This window comes from Podarcis raffonei, chromosome 16 (assembly GCF_027172205.1).
Source record: "Podarcis raffonei isolate rPodRaf1 chromosome 16, rPodRaf1.pri, whole genome shotgun sequence".
Taxonomy (NCBI): Eukaryota; Metazoa; Chordata; class Lepidosauria; order Squamata; family Lacertidae; genus Podarcis; species Podarcis raffonei.
The window spans coordinates 4,764,546-4,786,647 of NC_070617.1; the positions used below are offsets into that span (position 1 = coordinate 4,764,546).

The 22,102-nt window shown below is 47.5% G+C and overlaps 1 protein-coding gene and 1 long non-coding RNA gene across 4 annotated transcripts; both read right to left on the reverse strand.

The window, feature by feature from the left end:
• Positions 1-862: 862 nt before the first annotated feature.
• Positions 863-21,036, reverse strand: PRPF3 (pre-mRNA processing factor 3). Of its 3 annotated transcripts, XM_053369909.1 has the most exons (18): positions 20,911-21,018; positions 18,904-18,947; positions 16,509-16,665; positions 15,231-15,361; positions 13,750-13,896; positions 12,064-12,147; positions 10,982-11,205; positions 10,759-10,815; positions 9,518-9,824; positions 7,783-7,949; positions 6,900-6,982; positions 5,791-5,934; positions 4,702-4,801; positions 4,381-4,494; positions 3,528-3,646; positions 2,991-3,074; positions 2,111-2,172; positions 863-1,751 (listed from the first exon to the last, which is right to left on the reverse strand). In XM_053369909.1, exons 3-18 carry the CDS (start codon positions 16,651-16,653, stop codon positions 1,605-1,607), a joined length of 2,115 nt encoding a protein of 704 aa, XP_053225884.1. In that variant the 5' UTR covers positions 16,654-16,665; positions 18,904-18,947; positions 20,911-21,018; the 3' UTR covers positions 863-1,604. The 3 variants fall into 3 exon arrangements, with proteins under 3 accessions (XP_053225884.1, XP_053225883.1, XP_053225885.1); XM_053369908.1 differs by lacking the exon at positions 18,904-18,947 and having other exon boundaries at positions 20,911-21,036; XM_053369910.1 differs by lacking the exons at positions 18,904-18,947; positions 20,911-21,018 and adding an exon at positions 20,618-20,709.
• Positions 8,257-9,072, reverse strand: LOC128404377 (uncharacterized). Its single transcript, XR_008328096.1, has 2 exons — positions 8,629-9,072; positions 8,257-8,579 (listed from the first exon to the last, which is right to left on the reverse strand). It is a non-coding gene; the product is annotated as an uncharacterized LOC128404377 (long non-coding RNA).
• Positions 21,037-22,102: the final 1,066 nt, after the last annotated feature.

The following is a 22,102-nucleotide window of genomic DNA, read 5'->3' on the forward strand; positions in this document are numbered from 1 at the left end:
CCCAACAAGCATGATCAATGATTCCTGGTGAAAGGCTGGGAGGGTGGGCTTCCCAGAGGTATTCGACAAGGCCCTAGGCCGACATCCACACCAGTGTGGAGTTGCAAACTTTTTCAGCAGGGGGCCATTCCACAGACCTTTTGGGGGGGAAATGAACGAATTCCTATGCCCCACAAACAACTCAGAGATGCATTTTAAATAAAAGCACACATTCTACTTGTGCAAAAACACCAGACAGGCCACACAAATCAGCGTGTTTTTACATGAGTAGAATGTGTCCTTTTATTTAAAATGCATCTCTGGGTTGAGATGCACTTTAAATAAAAGGACACATTCTACTCATGTAAAAACACGCCGATTCCCAGACCATCCATGGGCCAGATTTAGAAGGCGATTGGGCCAGATCCGGCCCCCGGGCCTTAGTTTACCCACTCATGGGTTAATTAGTGTGTTAGACTAGGGTGCAGGAGACCACTAGGTGTAACGCCTTGGGCCGACCACTCCCTCTCAGCCTAGGCTACCTCACAGGGTTTTTGTGAGGACAAAATGAGAATTACGAACACCACCTAGATTTCCTTGGAGGCAAGGTGGGATAAGTATATGGAACAACAACAAAAACACGTTTGAAGTACCGTATATGGCTCCTCGCTCCTCAAAGAACCCTGAGAATTGTGGATTGTTGTGGATGCTGAGAACTGTAGCCTTGAGAGCTGTAAACTACAGTTCCCAGGATTCTTTGGAGAAAGCCATGTGTTTTAAAGGTGTAGATGTGACCTGCTGTAAGGAAGACGAATGATGATCCAGCAGGATGACTCTTTCTGCTGCTACCCACAATGCAGTTGGTCTTCGGTCATGCCAAGCCTTGAAATCATAACCACTTTGTTTAATGCACAGTGAACAGACTTGCTCAAAAGAAACAGGTAAAGAAACATGGTTGGGTTTTCCTTTTTTTTTTTTTTTTTTTGCTTTTAACTTCTTACCAAAGAAAAAAAAAGTTTATTATGTAAATGTAGGATGCGGGCTAAATCCCCAGCTCCTAAAATCTGCTGTACAAGTTTCCAACGCTGCGATCTGCCCTCTTAACGTCCATCGAAGTCGGTGACCCCACAAGAGCTCCTTTCTCCCCATGATGGAGGTGCCTGGCTGACTTGCCTAATGTCCAAACAAACCTACTGAACTGGCAAAAAAAGAAGAACAAAAAAGCTCAAAGAGCTGCGTGTGGTTAGGAGGCCAATGGATTTGGAAAAGAGAAGACCTGGGCGGCGTACGGATTTCTTTCGACGCTTTCTCCACGGCCTCCAAGTCGGATTGTTTCCAGAGGGCATGACAAGGGAGCTAAAAAGAGCGCACGTCAAGATCCACGAACTGTTTCAGTCCAAAACAAAAACAGGAAAACCCCTAGGTAGTTTTGCTCTGTTTTTTAAAAATATTTCTTTTAATCGGATGCTGTCACACTGCAGGGAACTTGAGGGGAGAAAGTGGGCTTGGGGAGGGGGGGCGCTTGGATGGCAGGGGGAGAGGAACCTCCAAGGCCAAAGTCTCAGCTGAGTTCTCACTCTCCAAACTGAACACCACAAAAAGCCAAGAGAGAGAGGGGGGGCCCTTTAGTCTGTGGATTCTAATACGGACTCGCTCAGAGCCAGGTCCCAGTAGTGCTCTGCCGCGTGTTTCTTAAAGTGCTCCCGTGCCATGTTCTCGGTGGGGCACTGCTTGAATTTCATCTCCCCGAAGCTGCGCTCCTTTGCTGTGCCCTGGAGGGGGGGGAAAGACAAGAGGGGGTGGAATTGGGTTTAGGAGTTAAAAGAAAAGAAAGGAGAAGGAAGAAAGCCACTAACATGCTTAGCGCTGTGGACCAGGAAGTAAACACTTGGATGCTTAAACTGGTTTAACCAGGACGACCCTCCAGACAAAACAGAGTTCTAGGGAGGAGGCCAGCAATCCCAAGAATAAGTTCAGTATCTTTTCACAAACAGTCTGGCCACACCTGGGACGTTGCAGTGGGTGGGTGGGGAGATACAGGCGAGATATTGGAAGAGTGGGGTCCAACAATTTCAGCGTGGCCCAGAAAACAAAGTGCAAAGACCCAGCAATAATTTAGGTGGCTACTTACCTCCCAAACCAGAGAACATTTGTTTGACTTTTTCACAGACTCCTCGTCGGATTCGTCGTCATCTGAAGAAAGGAAAACCGGGGGACGGAGGAGGGGGAGAGAGAGAAGGCTGTGCTTAAAGATGAACACTATTGGACTATCAGCCTGAAGGAGGGCTTTTTCTCAAGTGCTGCACACATCAAGATTGGGACCTCTGTTTGGCAAGGAGATTCAAAAAATCAGCTAGTACATGAGAAGAGCCTGCTGGACCAGGCCAATGGGCCGTCTAGTCCAGCATCCTGTTCTCACAGTGGCCAATCAGATGCCCCAATGGGAAGCCCAAAGGCAGGATGCAAACACAAGAGCCCTCTTCTCCCCTCCTATGGTTATACAGAAGCATTGCTGCTTCTGACCATGGAAGCAGAACACAGTCATCATGGCTGGGAGCCATTGATAGCACTCTCCTCTTATCAAAAGGCTTTGTGGCTACTGGTTATTTTAAAATGCTCTGATTAGTGTTTAGAGTTTTCATCTGTTGTCAACTGAGAGAGTGGAACCACAATTATATACAATATCTTTATTGTCATTGTCCCACACAGAACAATGAAATTGAAAATCTACAAAAAACATGCAAAAACCCCTAAAAAATCTGAAACCCCATTTTAAAATACAATATACTATAGAGACCCCTTATGCTGTGTTTAGAACCAGAATTGCATTTGGGTAGAAACTGTTTCTCAGGCAGCTAGCCCTGGTCTTTATAACCCTATACCTTCTTCCAGAAGGCAGCTTTCTTATAGCACCTGATTTATTTTAAATCACCATTTAAAATAAATACTATACTCCCTTATGCTGGGCATAAGAGGGCTATGCGATTGTGGTGGGTTATGTGTGTCCTTACCGTCTCCTTTTGTATTTGATGTCTGCTCATCCCACTTTATTCGATGCAACATGAGCCGTTTGAATTTTTTCTGTGCTTTAGGGCCTAGGAGGGAAGAGAAAGATCACCGAGGACCATTTTAATTCTGAAGGGAGTGTGGGCAGTCAGCCAAAAAAGCAGCGTTGTTACGTTATTGCGAAAGGTTCTAATAAAGCGGCAGGATTGCCCACATTCCTTCGAGCGCATTTTGAACACGAGGGTTGGAAAAAATGCTCTGTGAAAGGCTTGGGTGGGAGAACGGAGTCTTGGAAAGCCATGCTGCACACCCAACCCACACACCCTCCTGCAAGCCCCACAGGTTCTCTGGAGAACGTCCTTTGATAAAAGCACCCCACTGTAAAGAACTATCCTGCAGCAAGGAATTCCATGCGTTAAGCTGGGGCTGCATGAAGCAGGCGGCTCCCTTTCAGGCCTGGTTCTGCTGCCGAGCGATTCCAGTGTAGGAACCCACGTCCCAGAACACGTAAACCAAGCACAACCCATCCTCGCCCGCCTCACCTCCTTCTACCACCACCACATTGACATCTTTGTGTAAAACCACAACTCCTGTTAGGTACAGCTGGCCGGCGTTCGCTTCAATTTTGAATTTCTTTGCCGGATTGCTTAGATTTCGGACTCTGAGAGAGAGAGAGAGAGAGAGAGAGAGAGAGAGAGAGAGAGAGAGAGGGAAGAGATGTTTAAAATTTTTATCTTTTTTACCAACAACCAAAACACAAACAGTGAAACCCCCCAGGCAGCTGATACAATGGGTATACATAATCAATAATAACATATTCAAATCAACCATATGTACAATTTTATGTATGTTAACACTCCTCCCTCCACAAGGTTTATTTAACTTTTAACATTTTAATTGCCCCAAATTGTTCAAACCTTTCCAAATAATTCAGTATCTTCTCAAACAAATCCTCCTCTTTCTCACTGACCTAAAACCCTTTCATTCCGTGTACCTTCAGAGTTAGATATTCTAAAATTATAATATTATTCCGTTTTTTCCTCCATTGATTCACCCCTAACTTTTGCATTTTCCCAATTACTCGCTATAACCTGTCTGGCTTCAGCTACCATCAATTTTACCCATTTACATTCCTCTTTTGTTTTTAACTCGGTGCTACTCAGACTAATAAGAACCATTAATTTAGATAATCCCACCTTCCTACCCACAATTCCCGATATTTCTATACCAAGCTGTTTCCAAAATTCATTTGGAATTTTGGAGAGAGGGAAGAAAAACGCGTTAAAGCTTTTCTCTTTAAAAGCTTTCCTCTGGGTGTGGGGGGACGGGGATGTGAAGAAGGCGTGGGCAAAGGCCACAGAGAGGCCTTTGCCTCTGGGGATGGAGGAGACTCACCTATAGACAGCTACGTGGACCCCCTGTGAAATATCCTCTTTCAGCTTTTTAACCTTCTTGGCTTTCCTCTGTTCCACGGTTAGCTTCCGTGCAGCGTTCGCCTCTTCGTGAGCTCTGGGGAAGCAAGATTATATATGCAGCTAAGGAGCAAGCAGGGACACTTCCTTTCTCTGTTATCGTTACTGTATTTTTGAAATAAAAGCCTCCTGTGTGATGATGCATCAGCAAGGATAGAGAACTGGGTCTGGATGGTACCAATTTATGTGAATGCACACACGCACACACATGCAAGCATGACAAACAAATCAGCATCAGCCTTACTTTTGCCTCTTGGCCATCTGTGCACGAACATGAGCCTCTACTTTGGTTGGGTCCTGAACGGCTTCCGTTCCCAGAACACGCATCAGGTTAGAGATTCGTACTGCAGAGGGAGAAACAGCGACGGCATTGAGAGCAGAAGTTGAGAACGGAAAAACAGCCCTGGGGCAGCTGGATCGAGCCAAAGGAGCCCATCTAGTCCAGCACCCTGTTCCCACAGTGGCCACCCAGACGCCAAAACAGGAAGGATCTGAGAACAACCGCTACTCTCCCCTCCCATTTCCAGCAATTGGCATTCAGAAGCATGTTGCCTCCGACAGTGAAGGTAGAACATCGCCACTGTGGCTCCTCTTTTCAAGTCATCCAAGTTGGTGACCACCATGGGTAGACAAACTAAGGCCCGGGGGCCAAATCATGCCAAATCGCCTTCTCAATCCGGCCCGCAGACAGTCCAGAAATTAGTGTGTTTTTACATGAGTAGAATGTGTGCTTTTATTTAAAATGCATCTCTGGGTTATTTGTGGGGCACAGGAATTCGTTCATCTTTCCGCAGGGCCTGCAAGACAGAGCTGTTCCGCCTGGCCTTTGGTTTGGACTCAGTCTGACCCTTACGTTTCCCTCCCCTTATGGTTTTGATTTATGGCTATTATTAAAATGAGGCTGCATTTTAAATTGTATTTTTAACCTGTATTTTAAATTGTTGTTTTCCCCCTCCCCTATTATGTTTTTATTGTAATTTTACAGGTGTTAGCTGCCCTGAGCTCGGCCCTGGCTGGGGAGGGCGGGGTATAAATAAAAAATTCTTCTTCTTCTTCTCAATATAGTCCGGTCCCCCAAAAGGTCTGAGGGACAGTGGAAAAAGTATGCTGACCCCAGGTGACCACCATGCCTGTATCTCGTGGGAGCCGGTTTCAGAGTTTAATGAGGTGCTGCGTGATGAAGTCTTTCCCACATTCAGCATCACTGGATAGCCCCCATCCTGAGTTCTAGTATTATGCGTTAGAATTCCAACTTCAAGCTTCAGCGTTTGTTTTTTTTATCTCTCTCCCTCTCTCAACAGAAGCCCCACCTGTCCACTACAAAAATCCCTACCTTTTGGTTCAGGAGGCGGCATGAGGCCTAACCTCACTTTCTCCTGCAACTCCTTCTGCGCTTCCCTCCTGGTCTGGCGCCGTAGTTTCTTCTGCTCTTTTTTGGTGAGGTAGACCCCCAGGGTCACCGGCATGTCACTGTCCACTGAGGTTGCGGTGGGGGAACACACATCACAAGGACAACGAAGCAGAAACATAGTCAGAGACAAGCAGGGTTTTCTCCTTTTAGAATGGGGCTCACCCACCAAGCTTGTTCCGAGGGGCTTACAACACATCTCCGAGTGGCTTACAACACTTTTAAAAACATGAAAATAAACACATTATACCCGTAACAGCAGCAGGAAGCTTATTCCCTCCCACATCTTTGTGTGTGCTTCATTCTATGTGATTTTTAGACTGTTAGGTGTCTGGGAATAATAATAATAATAATTTATCATTCGTACCCCGCCCATCTGGCTGGGTTTCCCCAGCCACTCTGGGCGGCTTCCAACAAAGATTAAAGTGCGGGATATTGAGTATTGTGCCTGTGATATTATAGAAGCCTTCTTTTTTAAAAAAAGTTAGGCCCCCTTTCCCAATATCCACACATTCCCCATACTGTTCAGTTCCTCAAAGACCACTGATCTGAAGACTGGGGGGCGGGGGGGAGGTAGTAAGATCTTTGCTCCCACAGAGCTTCCTGCACTGGTTGTGGGTGGATTGTGAGATACAGCAGCAGTAGCAGGAAGGTCATGCCCTGTGTGGGGTTGACACCTAGCTACTAAAGCAGTCAATCCTAAGCAAGGAGATTGGAGCATCAGGCGAACATCACACACACAGCTTTCCCCTGCTGTACTGCCTATTGGATCATTCCCAAATCCTTTGTGTTTAAAATGTATTGCAAGCTACCTCGAGAACTGTGGTTAGTAGGCAGCGCACAAACACTCCTAAATAAATAAAATGAGCTGGGGCTTTTAGACTCACCAAGCTCTTCATTCCCTGGGGACAGAAAGGGTGGGGGTTAAGGAGAACGGAACAGGGTTTGGCTCTGCACCCATCTGTTCTGCTTCCAATTTTCTTGTCTCTACGGACTCCCCCCAATGCAGAAGCAAAGAGATGGAGCGTACTCACCTGGAGGGTTTAGCTGAGCTGGGTGCTCCACTAGGTTCGTGATGCCAAAATAGTCCTCTTTTTTAAGCGAATCAGCGGCTTTTCTGAAACGGGAAGGAGAATTCACACAGTTGCGGGTGACGCCTCAAGAGGAGGGTGCTCCTATTCTGATCCTCACACTGCTTATGCCTGCTGCAAGGAGCTGAGGCTTGGAGGGCTAAGTGCTCATCTAGGAAAACCCTCTCTATGGCAGTGCCCCAGCTGTCACCTCAGAATAGCTAGCTTGGGAGCTAAAGGCCCCCGGGCTTGATTTCCCCCCATCAAATGCCCAAGTTAACTATGCTGCTGTGCTGCATTGTGTTCTATTAGCTTGGCTGCTGACACGGATTAAGTCCAGTGGAGAGCTCCAATTTGGGAACCATCTCAGCAGGGCTGGCACCTGGTGCCAAATTTAAAAAGCAGGCCCTGCTGGAAAAAAATGAAGAGCTCCCCTGAACAACAAGGGCTTCACCTGCTCTATTCCTGATGTCACAGGACGCCGGGTGAGCCTGTGCAACTAAAAACAGCCGTGGCCTAGCACATTTAATTTGGCCCATGAGCCAAGGGCTCCCCATCCCTGCTCTACAGCAGAGACAGAGGAATCTGTAGCACACTGGAATTTGTGGGACTACAACTCCCACCAGCCCCTAACCGCTGGCCATGCTGAGTACTGGAGTATTGGAACATTTGGATGGCTACAGATCCGTCCGCCCCCCACACTTAAAAACTGAATGCCTTCAGTTCTTTGAAGAAATGTGGTCTTACAAATCCAGGAAAGAAATTCAGCAGGCAGCAAGAAGGGTGCACTCACCCCAAAATTAATTCTAGCCCAGAGATTTAAGAGCTGAAAGGCAGAGCAACTCACAAATCGATGCCATTGGGTATGATGTAGGAGTCCCACCATTCCACCTCGGGGGTGTCCCCTTCCTTCAGCTCCTTCTTGGGGGTGATAAGGGCCAATTTGGTCGAGGTGTGGATTCCGGTCTTCTTGGCAGCTTGAGAAATCTCGGCCTGGAGTTTTTCCAGCTGGGCCTGAGGGAGACAGAAGGGTTTTCAGGGAGGTGCACGGAAGAGAAATAACATGCCTAATTCAAAATACAAACTGCCCTCGAAGCACCAGTTCTCTCTGACGGGGCTTTCTAAGTATCTATGGCAAGGGTGCTTCTGGAGAAGTCAAAGGCCCCCAGTGCAGTGGGCCTGATCCAGCCCTCGCCAGCATCAGCCTGATAAAGAACCATTTGTCTGCTCACCTGCGGCGAATACGCACTGCCAGCAGGTGAGCATTCAAGGGAGCCTTTATGAAGTTTAATGTAGTTATTTATTTTAGGTTGTTTTTAAGGAGGATATTCTGCTCCCCGCTCCCTAAGAAATATATTTTCCTTAAGAGCAAGCAAGCAAGAGTACCATGCTATCTATATACATGGGTTGACTGTGACTCACACTTTGCCTTCCCAGCACAGGAGGAAAGCGTCCGCTTGTGCTGAGCTCCTGCTTACAGGCTTGCTTCCCTGCCCCTTTCTACAAGTTTTGACTTGTAATTAATTTGCTAAGGGGTTGCTGGAAATTGCAAATCTGCGAGGGATAAACTACAGTGCCCAGAATTCTTTGAGAGAGAGAAATGTGCCTCGAATATGCTTCAAAGGCATCGTGTGTGTGCAACACCTCAGTATAAGGCAGAATATGCTTCAAAGGCATTGTGTGTGTGCAACACCTCAGTATAAGGCAGATTCCTATGTTCCTTCCATGGTCAGAGGCAATGATGCTTCTGAACACCAGTTGCTGGAAGCAACAGGAGGGGAGACTGGCTCTTGTGCTGGGGTCCTGTTTAAGGGTTTCCTACAGGCACCAGAAACTCCAGCGGGTGCAGAATGCCGCGGCGAGACTCCTTACAGGGTCCTTGCTGCGGGATCACATTCACCCAGTGCTATACCAGCTGCTCCCGGTGGAGTACAGGATCAGGTTTAAGGTGCTGGTTTTAACCTTTAAAGCCCTATACAGCCTAGGACCCTCGTACCTATGGGACCGCCTCTCCTGGTATGTCCCACAGAGGACCTTACGGTCTTCAAACAAAAACATCTTGGAGGTCCCGGGCCACAGGAAGGTTAGGCTGGCCTCAACCAGAGCCAGGGCTTTTTCAGCTATGGCTCCGATCTGGTGGAACGCTCTGTCCCAAGAGACTAGGGTCCTGCGGGAATTGACATCTTTCCGCAGGGCCTGCAAGACAGAGCTGTTCCACCAGGCCTTGGGCTAAGGCACAGCCTGACCCCCTCCTTTGGTAATCCTCACAGAACTCTACGCCAATGGTTGCCATTAATTTGATTTGAACTGATTTTATAATGAATTGATTTTACAATGCTGTACGATTTTACTGTTGTTAGCCGCTCTGAGCCTGGCTTCAGCTGGGGAGGGCGGGACATAAATAAATTGTTGTTGTTGTTGTTATTGCGGGGGACACCATTCCTGCTCAAGAATGCGGGGCCCCTTTGGTCTGATCCTGCAGGCTCTTCCTATCTATACCCTGCTCCAGCTCTCTGTGACGCCCCTTCCCAGGATGTTGGGTGAGGAGGTTAGGTCCGCTTGCCAGAAGGAAAGTGCTGTACCTTCGTCCGCAACCTCTGGGCAATTTTTTCAAATTTGCCCTTGTCGTGGAACTTGAAGGTCCGCTTCGGCCGCTGGGCCGGAGTGATGTAGACCCGGGGGTCGAAGTATGTGTTGGACTCCATGTCCTCGGAGGGCTTCTCCTTCAGCTGCTGCTTGAACTGCTCCCTCTTCACGGCCCGGATGTTGGCCTTGAGGGTGGGCATGCGGTGTGTCAGCTCCACCTCCTTGCCGGTGGCATCCACAGTGCGGCCTTGCTCGTCCAAGATCAGTGGCGTCGGCTTGGTCTGGTCCTTCAGCTCCACTTTCCTGGGCCAAGACATCCCCAAGGCAAACTCTGGTTACAAAGCAGCCCTGGCCAATGGCCCTGAGCCCACTGGGTACGGGGCAAGAGTCTCAAGCCCGCTCAGTCTGAAATAAAGCCTACGGAACAAGGGATTCTGGGAAGCCGCCTCCCACAAAGAAAGCCCTGGCCCTTTTTTGCCTGTCGGGGTTGTGTACAGAAAGGATCTGCAGGATTTCTGACTCTCGGCTACTCCCCCACCCCCGCCACAAACTAGGCTGCTGAAATAAAGCTTCGAAAGTGGGCAAGGGAAGGCCTTTGTGTGGAAGGACTGTGATTTCCCAGCTCTGCTTCTAAAAGCAAATTTCTGGGCTAAGATACCCTTAGAATTATGGAACGGGGCATCTCTCGAGTCCTCTGCCCCAACCCCGCTTTCTAAGCCACTGTTTTTCCACTTGAACCCAGCTGGTGGGGCTAGGGGGGGTGTCTAGGGAAAACAACATCACAAAATAGATCTCACAAGTCTGAAGTCTGCCCACCCACACTTTAGAACAGGGGTAGGGAACCTCTGGCCTGGGCGCCAAATGTGGCCCCTCCAGGCCTTGCTAGCCGCTCCTTGGGACACAGACAAGCCCTCCCCCCCCAAAAAACACCCCTTGCCGGCTCTCCTCCACACCCACCCTCCTTGAGGGCTTTGGCGTGAAACGTGACAGTTCCATATTCACAATTTACATGATTTTCGACCAGGGCCGGAGGAAGATATCTATAGCATTGATGGATGCAGCCTCCTGTATGAGGTGAGGGAAGAATCACGCACCCGTTGCCCTGTCCACTTTGGCCTCTGACCCCAGGGAGTTCCCCAGGAGGGTCATGTAACTTGGCAATGGTTCCCCACCCCTGCTTGAGACACTTCTCTTGGGGGTCACACTTGCCAGGAAGGGCTGGCTGCTACTGGCTTACCGCGTACAAGGGGCAAATCCCTGTGTGATGGGACATTTCTGCCCATGTGATCCATTTCTGTCCAATGAGAAAAAACAATTCAGTGGCGTTTCATCAGGCTTTTCAACTTTGCAGACCAATGAAATCGAGAAAGAAAGAAAAAAAGAACACAAACAAAGCAAGCAAACCGAAAGCACATCCCACACCCCATCCGCCCCCCTGGGCAGAGTGTTGCGATACTCACGGCGGGGCGATCCCCATGGCGTGCAGGTTGGCCAAGCCAACCATGTTGGTGTTGCCAATCAGGCCAGGCTTCAGGGCCAGCTGGGCCTGGATCCGGGCCTGCAGCTCGGCCGCCTTGCGGGCCTTCTCAATGGCGTCGTTCATGAAGGTGGCCGCCTGCGAGGGCTGGATGGTGTTCCCAATGGGGAGGCGCTCCGGCTGGGTGGTGGTTGTCGGGGCTTTCGGCTGCAGAGGGAGAGAGGGGAGTCACTGGCTGGAACAGCGGGCAGGCAGGGCTGACTCTGGGGCCTCCAGAGAGAGTGAGATACAGCCTCGCCTCCCTTGCGAAAGGGCGCGAAGCCGTAAGAAGGGGGCGAGGAGAGGGAAACAGCCAGGGAGGCACGAGCTGGAGAGGGTGGGAACCCCAGGCTGCATCCAGCGCGAGTCACCCTCCAGTCCTCTCCCTCCACCACAAAGTGTCACCACAGGGGCATCTAAAGGACCATCTTACCCTGGGGGGAGTGGAGAAAAAGCAGTATCATTTCCCCCAAAAAAACAACAAGTCTTTTCCATTCTACTATCACTTAAAAAAAACCAAACCACTGATGCTCCCCCCACAAAGCAGGAATCAAATAAAGAATTTAAAATGGTTGCAATCATCTTGTGTAAACCACTTTCCGAGGTCAGCCTGGAAAGCAGGATCAAAATGCTGTAAATAAGCAGGTAACAGTTCTACTCAAGAGTAAACCCACTGAAGTTAACACACAGCTAACTGAAGTCCATTCTACTCTTAGTGGGAGACAACCCCCGGCTTCTACAGCTCAAACTTTTTTGTGAACTTAAGAGCAATGTTATTGAACTTCCCGCTTTCTAATCTTTTTTGCGGCCAGTGCATAAAACACCACTTTATTTCAAGTCTGTATTGATGGAGGGTTTTGGTCCCTACCGTCTGCGATGCTCAAAATGGGACCCGCCCATGACTTCAGTATTTCATGCCCACAAACTCAAGTATGGATGTGCCTTGGGAGAATTAAATCTCAGGAGGGGCTCAGCTCTGCAGGACCACCAGTGCAATGGCTCTTGCAGGCTGCAACAAGGCTGTACCTGTGGGGCAGGGGGACTGATGAAACTCAGCTGCTTTTTCCTCTCCTCAATCTGACGTGTGGCAGCTTCCATCATCTGCTTGATCTGAAAGTGGGAAGAGGGCGAAAGGTGTTAGAACTGGACCCAAACAGCCTGTCTTGGTATAAGGCATCTTAATAATCATAATAATAATTTATTATTTATACCCCACCCATCTGGCTGAGTCTCCCCAGCCACTCTGGGCGGCTCCCAATCAAGAGCTAAAAACAATACAGCATTAAATATTAAAAACTTCCCTAAACAGGGCTGCCTTCAGATGTCTTTTAAAGATAGGGTAACTGCTTATTTCCTTCACATCTGAAAGGAGGGTGTTCCACGGGGCGGGCGCCACTACCGAGAAGGCCCTATGCCTGGTTCCCTGTAACCTCACTTCTCGCAGTGAGGGAACCGCCAGAAGGCCCTTGGTGCTGGACCTTAGTGTCCGGGCAGAACGATGGGGTGGAGACGCTCCTTCAGATATACTGGACCAAGGCCGTTTAGGGCTTTAAAGGTCAGCACCAACACTTTGAATTGTGCTCGGAAACGTACTGGGAGCCAATGCAGATCTCTCAGGACTGGTGTTATGTGGTCCCGGCGGCCACTCCCAGTCACCAGTCTAGTGTCCATGTGAAAAGCCAGGCCCCCTGAACTTTTGGTCCACAAACAGCTGGAAATCCACAGGCGCACTGATTACGTTTATATTCTACCTTTCCACCAAAGAGCTTGAGATGCCACATCTGGTTAACCCCTTCCTCCCTGCCCCAATTGTTTGATCCTCGCCACCCCTATGAGCAGGGTGGATAAAAATCAATGATTTTAAAAATAAATAAATTAAATTTAAATAGGATTTTTAAAATTTAAATCAAATGTTTTTATTTAAATTGGATTTTTAAAATAAAATGCTTTTGGAGGAAAAATCTTTCTAAAGATAGTTTTCTATTTAAGTTACATTATAGTTCAAAGGCTATTCATCAGGAAATAAGGATTTGTTTTAAGTTTTTCACGTGTGCTCAAACTCAGTCTAAGTTTTGTTTTTTTTAAGTTTAACCACATCAGTTAACAAACATGGATACATATGCTAGAACATTATTGTTTTAATTAAATAAACTGTTTAAATTGTTATTAAGGAAATGATTTGTTTTCTCCTTCCAATAAAGCACAGCAGAAAAGTTGTCCAAATATAAACAGTTCACTTATTAAACCTCACAATGATTTCATGATTATCTGTCAATGTATTTCTAATAGTATAGCCAATCAGTTATTTTTGATGTAACTGTAAAAACTACTCGGGAAATTTATTATTCCAAAAATGAAGCCTTCATCTGCTTGTATATATTAAGATTATACCAGCAAGAATGAGTCTTTCTGTAAAAAAAAAGGATTTAAATCAAGTCTTACTGACTAGTGATTTAAATCAAATCCACCCTGTCTATGAGGCAGCTAGGATAGTCCAAGGTCATTTGGTGCCTGTGTGAGGATATGTACTCCGGCTCAACAGATGTGCAATCCCAGCAAGCTGATTGTGTTACTTTTATTGCTGTTAGCCGCTCTGAGCCCGGCTTCAGCTGGGGAGGGCAGGATAGAAATAATTTTATTATTATTATTATTATCATCATCACTGTCCCAGACAAGCACTCCATGCCTTGCCTCTGCTCATTTGAGACCAACCTGCAGCTTGGTTAGCATCCCGGGGCTTTCAGTCGGGGGTCCGGGGATCACCTCGGGCTCCTCCTCCACTTCTTCAAAGCGTGGGATGCGGCGCTTCTTCACCCCTGAAGATTCCTTGGAAATCTCAGAGTCATCCCCAAAGACGTCCTATAAGCAAAGAGGGCAGAGGAAACTTTGACAGTGACCAGAACCTGGACATCCAAAGCAGCACAAGCCAAGTGAAGTCACGTGACTAGTGGAGGCTTCACGTGGAACTTTCACAGCAAAGAATTATCCTTCATACGATAGGCTAAAGGCTGTACACACCAACAACCAACCCACAGCTTCTTGAGCACCTCATCTGCTTTCAGGTGAAACAAGTTTCTGGTCCTCATGAGTTCAGGCAAAATTGCAAGGGGGAAACACCATGTCCTACACACACACATACAGATTTTTAAAGCTTCACACAGCACTTTCTGAAAAGTTTGCTCTGGATACTTTTTTTTGGTTAAGTCATTTTTATTAATTTCCCAATAAAAAACATCCAATTAACATATCCAATCATAATGGATTATGCTCTGGATACTTTTAAGATGCAGTTAATCACTAAAATATGCATTTGGTACAGTGGCTTAAAATAGGCGTTTTTGCAAACACATTTCAGCTTCTGCTTTCTTCAGTCTAAGAAGCAGCCAAAGAATGTGAAAACTGAAGCATTTTGCTATAAAAGCATTAATATATTTTGTTGTTATTATTATCTACATAATACACATACACAATTTTAAATGCATTGCTGTCAGCAGAGAAACCCTTTCACACAAGGAGCAGTGTTAACCTAAACCTGTGTGAGATTTTACGTTCCTCCTCCCACCCTCCGAAATGAAAGCATTTTTGTGCTGACGGAACGTGGTGTCTCGCAGCACCATCCATGTCCTCCTTTCTCCACTGGGCCAAGGGAAGCAAATTTCTCCCTGCTGTGTCTCAGGAAAAGGACACGGCTGATTGTGGGGAGAAGCAGCTATGATCCGCAAACAAAAACACGGCATGCATAGATACACAAATCCAAACCGCCTGCAAGCCTTAGCTGAACTGCTTTCATTGCTATTATGGACCAAATTCTACATGGATAGCTCCTCACACAAACAGGGAGCTTTGAGGCACACCTACCAGTTCAAGAGAAACAGCTTGGCCACAGCAATTAATTATTTGTACTCTAAAGAAATGTATGCTTTTAAAGTCTCCTAAAATCTCTGACAAGTCGAGATTTAAGGGCTGAGAGGCCGAGGAAGGCAGATGTAGGAAGAAGACCAATAAAGAATGAAAGATGCACACACTTTCTGTTGCCATTAAGGAAAAAGGCCCTTTCTCTTGAATTTTTAGGCATTTCAACACACAGCACTCCCTGGAAGAAGAAAATGCTGCGAGGCGGTATTGCCACCTCCACAGCCAGATCTGAAACTCTGCTGCCTTCATAACGAAAGAGGATGAAGCGTTGATCTCACCTTCAGCTCCCTCTTCCGGTTCCGGTCGCTGTTGGATTTGGAGTGCCGGGAGCTCCGACCTTCCTCCACGGCCTCAAAGAGCTTGTCCACAAACCGCAGAGTGGAGTCATCCAGAAAAGGCTTCAGGTGATCTGTGGGGGTGGAAGAGCGAGGTGGGGGGCAAGAGAGATAAGCAATCTAGGCCACGCCTGCACTTTTCATTTAAAGCACTATTACACCGTTTTACACAGCCATGACTTCCTCATCCCCAAAGAATCCTGGGAACTGTAGTTTATAAGGTATGCTGACAGTTGTTAGAATAAATGCCCTACTGCTGTCACAGAGTTACAATTCCCACAGTGGTTTAACAATCAATTCCTCTTCCCAGAGAACTCTGGGAACTGAAGCTCTCTGAGGGAAATGGGCGGGACTCCTCCTGGCAACTCTCGGCACCCTTTATAAACTACAATTCCCAGAATTATCTGGGGGAAGCCGCAACTGTTAAAGTGGTGCAATACTGCTTTAGCTGCACAGTGCGGATGTGTCCCTGGAAGCAACTGCATGCAAATATAAAGAACTCCACCTGCAACAATCTTGCTTTTTATTCGTTTGTTAGCTGCACCATAAGGAAGCTTACAATTTAAATATAAAACAAGGCATGAAACCATTTTACCAAATAAATAACACTGGGAAACAAAACTCATTAAGCAGCCACCCACCCAAAGTTTTAAAAGGCCATTAAGGAAATTGATTCCACATGAAGTTAAGCAGATTCCATCTCATCTTCAAGACCAATCGTATTATTATCATTGTTTCCATAATATATTAAGCTGGTTACCCCAAAGTCTCAAAGCGACTTACAACACATTGAGAAACATAAGTGCATATTGGGCTGGATGGACAATTGCTTTGTCCAGCAGTACCTTGGTTTACAAACTTAATCCATGCCGGAAGTCCGTTCTTAAACCAAAGCATGCTTTCCCATAGCAGCAGGGGACTCAATTTACAAATGGAACACACTCAACAGGAAGTGGATGTTCTGCTTCCAAGGCAAAGTTCACAAACCAAAACACCTACTTCTGGGTTTGCAGCGTTCTTAATCCAAGTTGTTCATAAACTAAGCTGTTCTTAAACCAAGGTACCACTGTATGTTCATATAGATGAGTTACTAAAGCGTGAAGTATTTGGGGGTTGGTCGGCAAGGATAAAATCAGCAGGGCCATGAGAATTTAACAAGCTACAAAGGAACTCAATTCTCTGCCCCCAGGCTGACCTCAGGAGATGGCTCCAAGGACCTACCGGCAGCTTTCTTCTTGTCCATCCCCTTCCCAACGCAGTTCAAGGCGGCAGTGACCACGGTGGGTTCCGAGAAGCCAAGGACTCGCTTCACGGTCTTCTCCACCCATGGCTTCAGCTCGTCCAGCTCCCGCTTGGAGAGCGCCATCTTCAGGAGAGTCTGAGTAGGCCGGGAAAGGAAAGCACATCTTGAAAAAGCTGCCATGAAGTGCTCAAAAACCAGTCACACTCACACTAGAAAGAATGTGTGCTCCTTTTATGTATCTTTGTACACACACACCAGGCATCATCATGTCTACAGCCATCAACAAAGGAGGCATGTAATTCCTAAGCAGCATTACTTTGGGTTGTGTTCAACATTAGCCATACTAATTAGACTCATTGATGTTAATGGGCACAATTAACTGAGGACCATCCATTTCAGTAGGTCTACTCTGAGAATAGGGACACGGGTGGCGCTGTGGTCTAAACCACTGAGCCTAGGGCTTGCCAATCAGAAGGTCGGCGGTTCGAATCCCCGCGACAGGGTGAGCTCCCGTTGTTCGTTCCCAGCTCCTAGCAGTTCGAAAGCACATCAAGTGCAAGTAGATAAATAGGTACCGCTCCGGTGGGAAGGTAAACGGCGTTTCCATGCGCTGCTCTGGTTCGCCACAAGCAGCTTAGTCATGCTGGCCACATGACCCGGAAGCTGTCTGCGGACAAACTCCAGCTCTCTTGGCCTATAGAGAGAGATGAGCGCCGCAACCCCAGAGTCGTCCGTGACTGGACCTAATGGTCTGGGGTACCTTTACCTTTACTCTGAGTATAGCTTAGCTGGGTATAAGCCAGCGTAACTTTCTCATAGCTTGTTAGGCTGCCTCTTCCCTCACTGTCCACCAATGGTAGGGGGGGGAATCCTCTTCTTCCCAGCCCAAAATCCACTTCCTACTTATTGAGCGACATCTAAGAATACTCCAGACTCCAATGAGATTGAACACTGCCATTTGCTACCAGATCGTACTGAACAATAGAACAAATAAACTGTCTTTGTAATATCTTATTTTAGGCTTAAGCTATCAGATTAGTGGTCAGATCTCTCCAGGGTTTTATCTAGCTGGGGTCCAGAGAACCACACAACCGGTTCTGAATGCCCAATGGAGCCTTTGGCTTGCCTTTCTTCAATGGAAGCACCCCCACTCTACCCCAGCCTCTGTGCTGTACAGCAAGAAGCTTTTCGAACTGGACGACTATCTATCTATCTATTTTCATCAATTAAATTTATATACTGATGATCTCAGGACAGTTCACAAGATAAAAATACAGGATAAAAGCACAATATAGTTAAAACAAAAACAATACAATAATCCCCACAAAGATATTTTAAAGATATTAAAAGATATTAATCAGCCAAAGGCCTGGTTGAAGAGGAATGTTTTCGCTGGGCACCTGAAGATGTAAAGGGTTGGGGGAGAGGTTGCTACCTATGTGACAAAGCATACATAACAGCAGTATGTGCTTTAGAACAAGGGTGGGCAAAAGGTAAATCGGGATCTGACTCCCAACAATTCAACAACTGCAAGAAAAATCTCAAGATAAAAATAAACGAGAGGGATTCAGCTAAATAGTTGAACTAGCAGGAGCCAGAGCAATGAGTGCCATTGGCACAATGCCCCCCCCAAAGTTCTTAGTCAGGAGAACCCCTGCAACAGTGTGCAGGGCTCCCCCTCTGGCAAGGAGGTATCTCTGGCGAGGAGAAAGGTTTGCGCTGATTGTATGATTATTAGTGCAATGAACTTCACCCAATAATTATACATCATGGCTGGCCTTGTGCAAATCATTTGCCAGCCCTTGTGTTCCTGTAAAATATGATAACCTGGTTGCCAGGTCTTTCTGTGGTTCTGCTGGGTGAAGTTTTAGAGATGTAGGTGTTCAAATGTATGATCAGCTGTGTAGCCTCAGATGTAGATCTATATGCATCTATGCATGCTATGTCCATGGAATGTTGATAGGACTTCTCCCCTTGAGGCACTATTTTACAACTTGCCTCTCTCTTGGTGGATCTTGGGAGCTCTACCAAAAACACAAACTAGATCCCCACCTGTCTGACATCTGCAAGCCTCAGCTTTAGAGCATAACACAGGCTGGGGTCCAGAAAACAGAGGGTCCCTAACCAAGAAGGGGCCTGCAACATAAATGGGAATATGCAGGAGACAACAGGGTGAGGGTGCCTTTATTTTATTGGAAGCCTGCACGTAATTCCCTATAGAAATACATATTATTAAATGCAGTCACAGTGGCCTGTGAAATATTGTGCACAGTTCCAATATGCCTGCTAAAAAAATGATACTACAGCACTGCAAAAGGTTCAAGCAAAAGGAATGCAAACTGATCAGCGGAGAGCAAAAAGGCACCTCCTCACCAATGGAAAAGGGCCGACATTCAGGACTTCCTGTCAATAGGTGTCTGGGAGGAAGAAGACATGACTGAAGATTATAAAATGATGCATGGTGAAGACGAAGTGAAGGGGAGGTTTTTTCTCCCTATCTCATGGTACAATGCCTCAAACTGATTGGAAATTCATTCATCACTGAGAGAATAAAGTATTTCTGCACACAGCACAATTTTTAGAAAGGAATTCATTGCCACAAGACACAGCTGTGCCTGATGTCCTTTTAGAAAAGAATTGGATGAATTCACAAGAGGAAAAGAAGGCAGCCATAAGAAACAGAACCTCCATGTTCAAAGGGAGCATATCTGAAAACACAGCGCTGGAGACAAACAACTGGAGGAGACTACTCCTTCCTTACTTCTCTGCTTGTGAACTTCACAACAGAGAATTTAGCTGGCTGCTTTCCTTCTTTTCCTGAATGTCTCCCTCAGGAGCTAGCATGCAGGAGAAGTTGGAGGAAGCTCAATGTGGAAAGGCAATTTATCTCTGAGGACCAATAACTTGCGAGGTTTCCAGAGGTCTCTAGACTTTTTCTTTTTGTCTGATTCAGCCAGGCTCTTCTCTTATTCAACTCTTTCTCTGACAGAGCAGGCCCATGAATTGGACTGCCTGTTAGCTTCCTTCCCTAATCTAGTCTGCATAAACTACAATAGTTTGTTTACAATTGGCTTGTTTTTGTTTTATTATGTATTCTGTGTTCTCATTCCGTATTTTTATGTTGTGAACCACCCTGTGATCTTTGGATGAAGGCAGTATAAAAATTTAGTAAACAACAACAATAAATACAATAGCACAATGGAACATCAATGTTCAGAAGCAGCATGCCTCTGAATGCCAGAATATGAAAACAAGCCATGAAAAGGGAGAAAAAAATAATAATCAGGCTGACAAGGGATGGCAGAGGAAGGAGAAAAAATGTTTCACTCTTCAGGGAGTCCACTAGTTCTCTATGCTAGGCATAGTTGGTCTTGCGCTCAGGATCCGCTAGCTTAGGGGCTTCCTGTTGAGGCATCTGATTGGCCACTGTGAAAGCCGGATACAGGACTAAATGGGGGGGGGGGGTCTCTGGCCTTATCTAGTAAAGGTAAAGTTGAAGGGACCCCTGACCATTAGGTCCAGTCATGGCCGACTCTGGGGTTGCGCGCTCATCTCGCTTTATTGGCCGAGGGAGCCGGCGTACAGCTTCCGGGTCATGTGGCCAGCAGGACTAAGCCGCTTCTGGCAAACCAGAGCAGTGCACGGAAACGCCGTTTACCTTCCTGCCGGAGTGGTACCTATTTATCTACTTGCACTTGATGTGCTTTCGAACTGCTAGGTTGGCAGGAGCAGGGACCGAACAACGGAAGCTCACCCCGTCACGGGGATTCGAAATGCCAACCTTCTGATCGGCAAGTCCTAGGCTCTGTGGTTTAACCCACAGCGCCACCCGCGTCCCGGCCTGATCTAGTAGGGTCCTTCAAATGCTGTTATGGAGCTTCCAGGCCCAGTGGCACTCCATTTAACCTCCTAAGTTCTTGGGGTTATTTGACCTCTGTGAGAACAGGAGGCTGGGCTTGATAAAAACAAAAACCTTTGGCCTGATCCAGCAGAAGGGCTCGTCTGACGTTCTTAGGACCTCAGGATCGACCCAGCAGGGGTTCTCTTGAAAGGAACCACTGTAAACGGGGACGGAACCTCCACTTACCAGAGCAGTCTACCTGTACAGAGTCCCAAAATGCTGGGGAAAAAAGGAGGACCTCCCGCCTTCAGGACCTGCTTGTGGGGCTCCCAGGAGCGAGCCTGGCAAACCCACCTCGGCCTGCCCCACAGACCCCCAAAAGAGCATCCCCTCCCCCTTCCTGAGAGGGAGAGAGGAGGCCCCCCAACCCCTCCCCCAACGAGGAAAGGCCACGCCCCCTGCCGGCCCCCAAATCCCCTCAAGCGGCCCCCTGCCGGCCCTTCTCCTTCCTCGCCCTCCTCTCCCCACCCTTCACTCACCGGGCGGCGGAGGGGCGGCCCTCCCTCTTCCTCGTCCTCCTCGGCCAGGCAAGGGAAAAGGCCGCGCCACAGAACTCCCACGGACGGAGACGGAACGTCGTCGGCGCGCTCGGGCCGGAAGCGGAAGGCGTGCTCGGGAAACGGAAGTGGCCCCGAACCATAGAGGTGCCGGGCTTCTCCCCGCCGTTCCCTCGCCCTTCGAAAGGCTTACGGAGAGTCTCCACGTTTGGAGGCGGGACTTCCGAGTGCCCGCCTCCGACGCCATTTTGTCTCTGGTGGCGGCGGGGGCCGCCCGTTGGTAACCATGGCGACGGCTAAGCCCTCAACCGCTCATCCCTCCCCCCTGATTTCTATCGCTGTATGATAAAAAAAAGCCATTATAAAACCCGGAGGCGTTTAAAATTACAAAACACGTTAATAACCAATAAGGTGTCTGCGTGTTTAAAACAGCCCTGCGGTGCTGTAGGCCGCTGCCAACCCTGTGTCGGGAATGGAATTGCGCACAACAGCCCTGTCGTGTAGGCCGCTGATCCAGATGGGCGGGTTACAAATAATAAATGGTTGTTGTTGTTGTTGTTCTGAATTGCAAACCATGATGGATGAGCACAGTTCATACCCTGGGTTCCTTTGGGAGGAAGGGTGGGATATATATTGAATAAATAAAATGACAACAATGGATTGCCTTGAATGATCCTATACAGTGGTACCTCGGGTTAAGAACTTCATTCGTTCCAGAGGTCCGTTCTTAACCTGAAACTGTTTTTAACCTGAAGTACTTTAGCTAATGGGGCCTCCTGTTGCTGCCGCGCGATTCCTGTTCTCTTAAGAATTGCTGTCAACCTTCCCTTTTTTTGCGGGAAATTCCCTTATTCCAGCGCTGTTTCCCGCTGCTATCCCAGATTGTTAGATATCCCGTGGACTGTCTCCAGGACAGGTGAGACTGCTGATCCCTTATTTTCAAATCTGAAAGTTGACAGCTATGTTCTTAACCCGAGGTACTGTTTCTGGGTTAGCAGAGTCTGTAACCTGAAGTGTCTGTAACCTGAAGCGGCTGTAACCCAAGGTACCACTGTGTTGTAAATGGGGGCTTATGACAGCCCCATCGTGGAATCGCACATGATGCAAGCCCTGAAGTGTAGGCCAAAAAAAACATTGTCGAGATGGCACTGGACTCCACTTGCCCGGATTTGGC

What these genes read in the sequence shown, in the direction of transcription:
- PRPF3 (XM_053369908.1), bottom strand. Translation starts at nt 16,653, where the DNA reads ATGGCGCTCTCCAAGCGGGAGCTGGACGAGCTGAAGCCATGGGTGGAG. An exon ending in GGACAAGAAGAAAGCTGCCG is followed by an intron (nt 15,362 to 16,508) that starts GTAGGTCCTTGG and finishes CCACCCCCACAG; the next exon opens with ATCACCTGAAGCCTTTTCTG. An exon ending in ATACCCAATGGCATCGATTT is followed by an intron (nt 6,983 to 7,782) that starts GTGAGTTGCTCT and finishes TTCCCGTTTCAG; the next exon opens with AAAAGCCGCTGATTCGCTTA.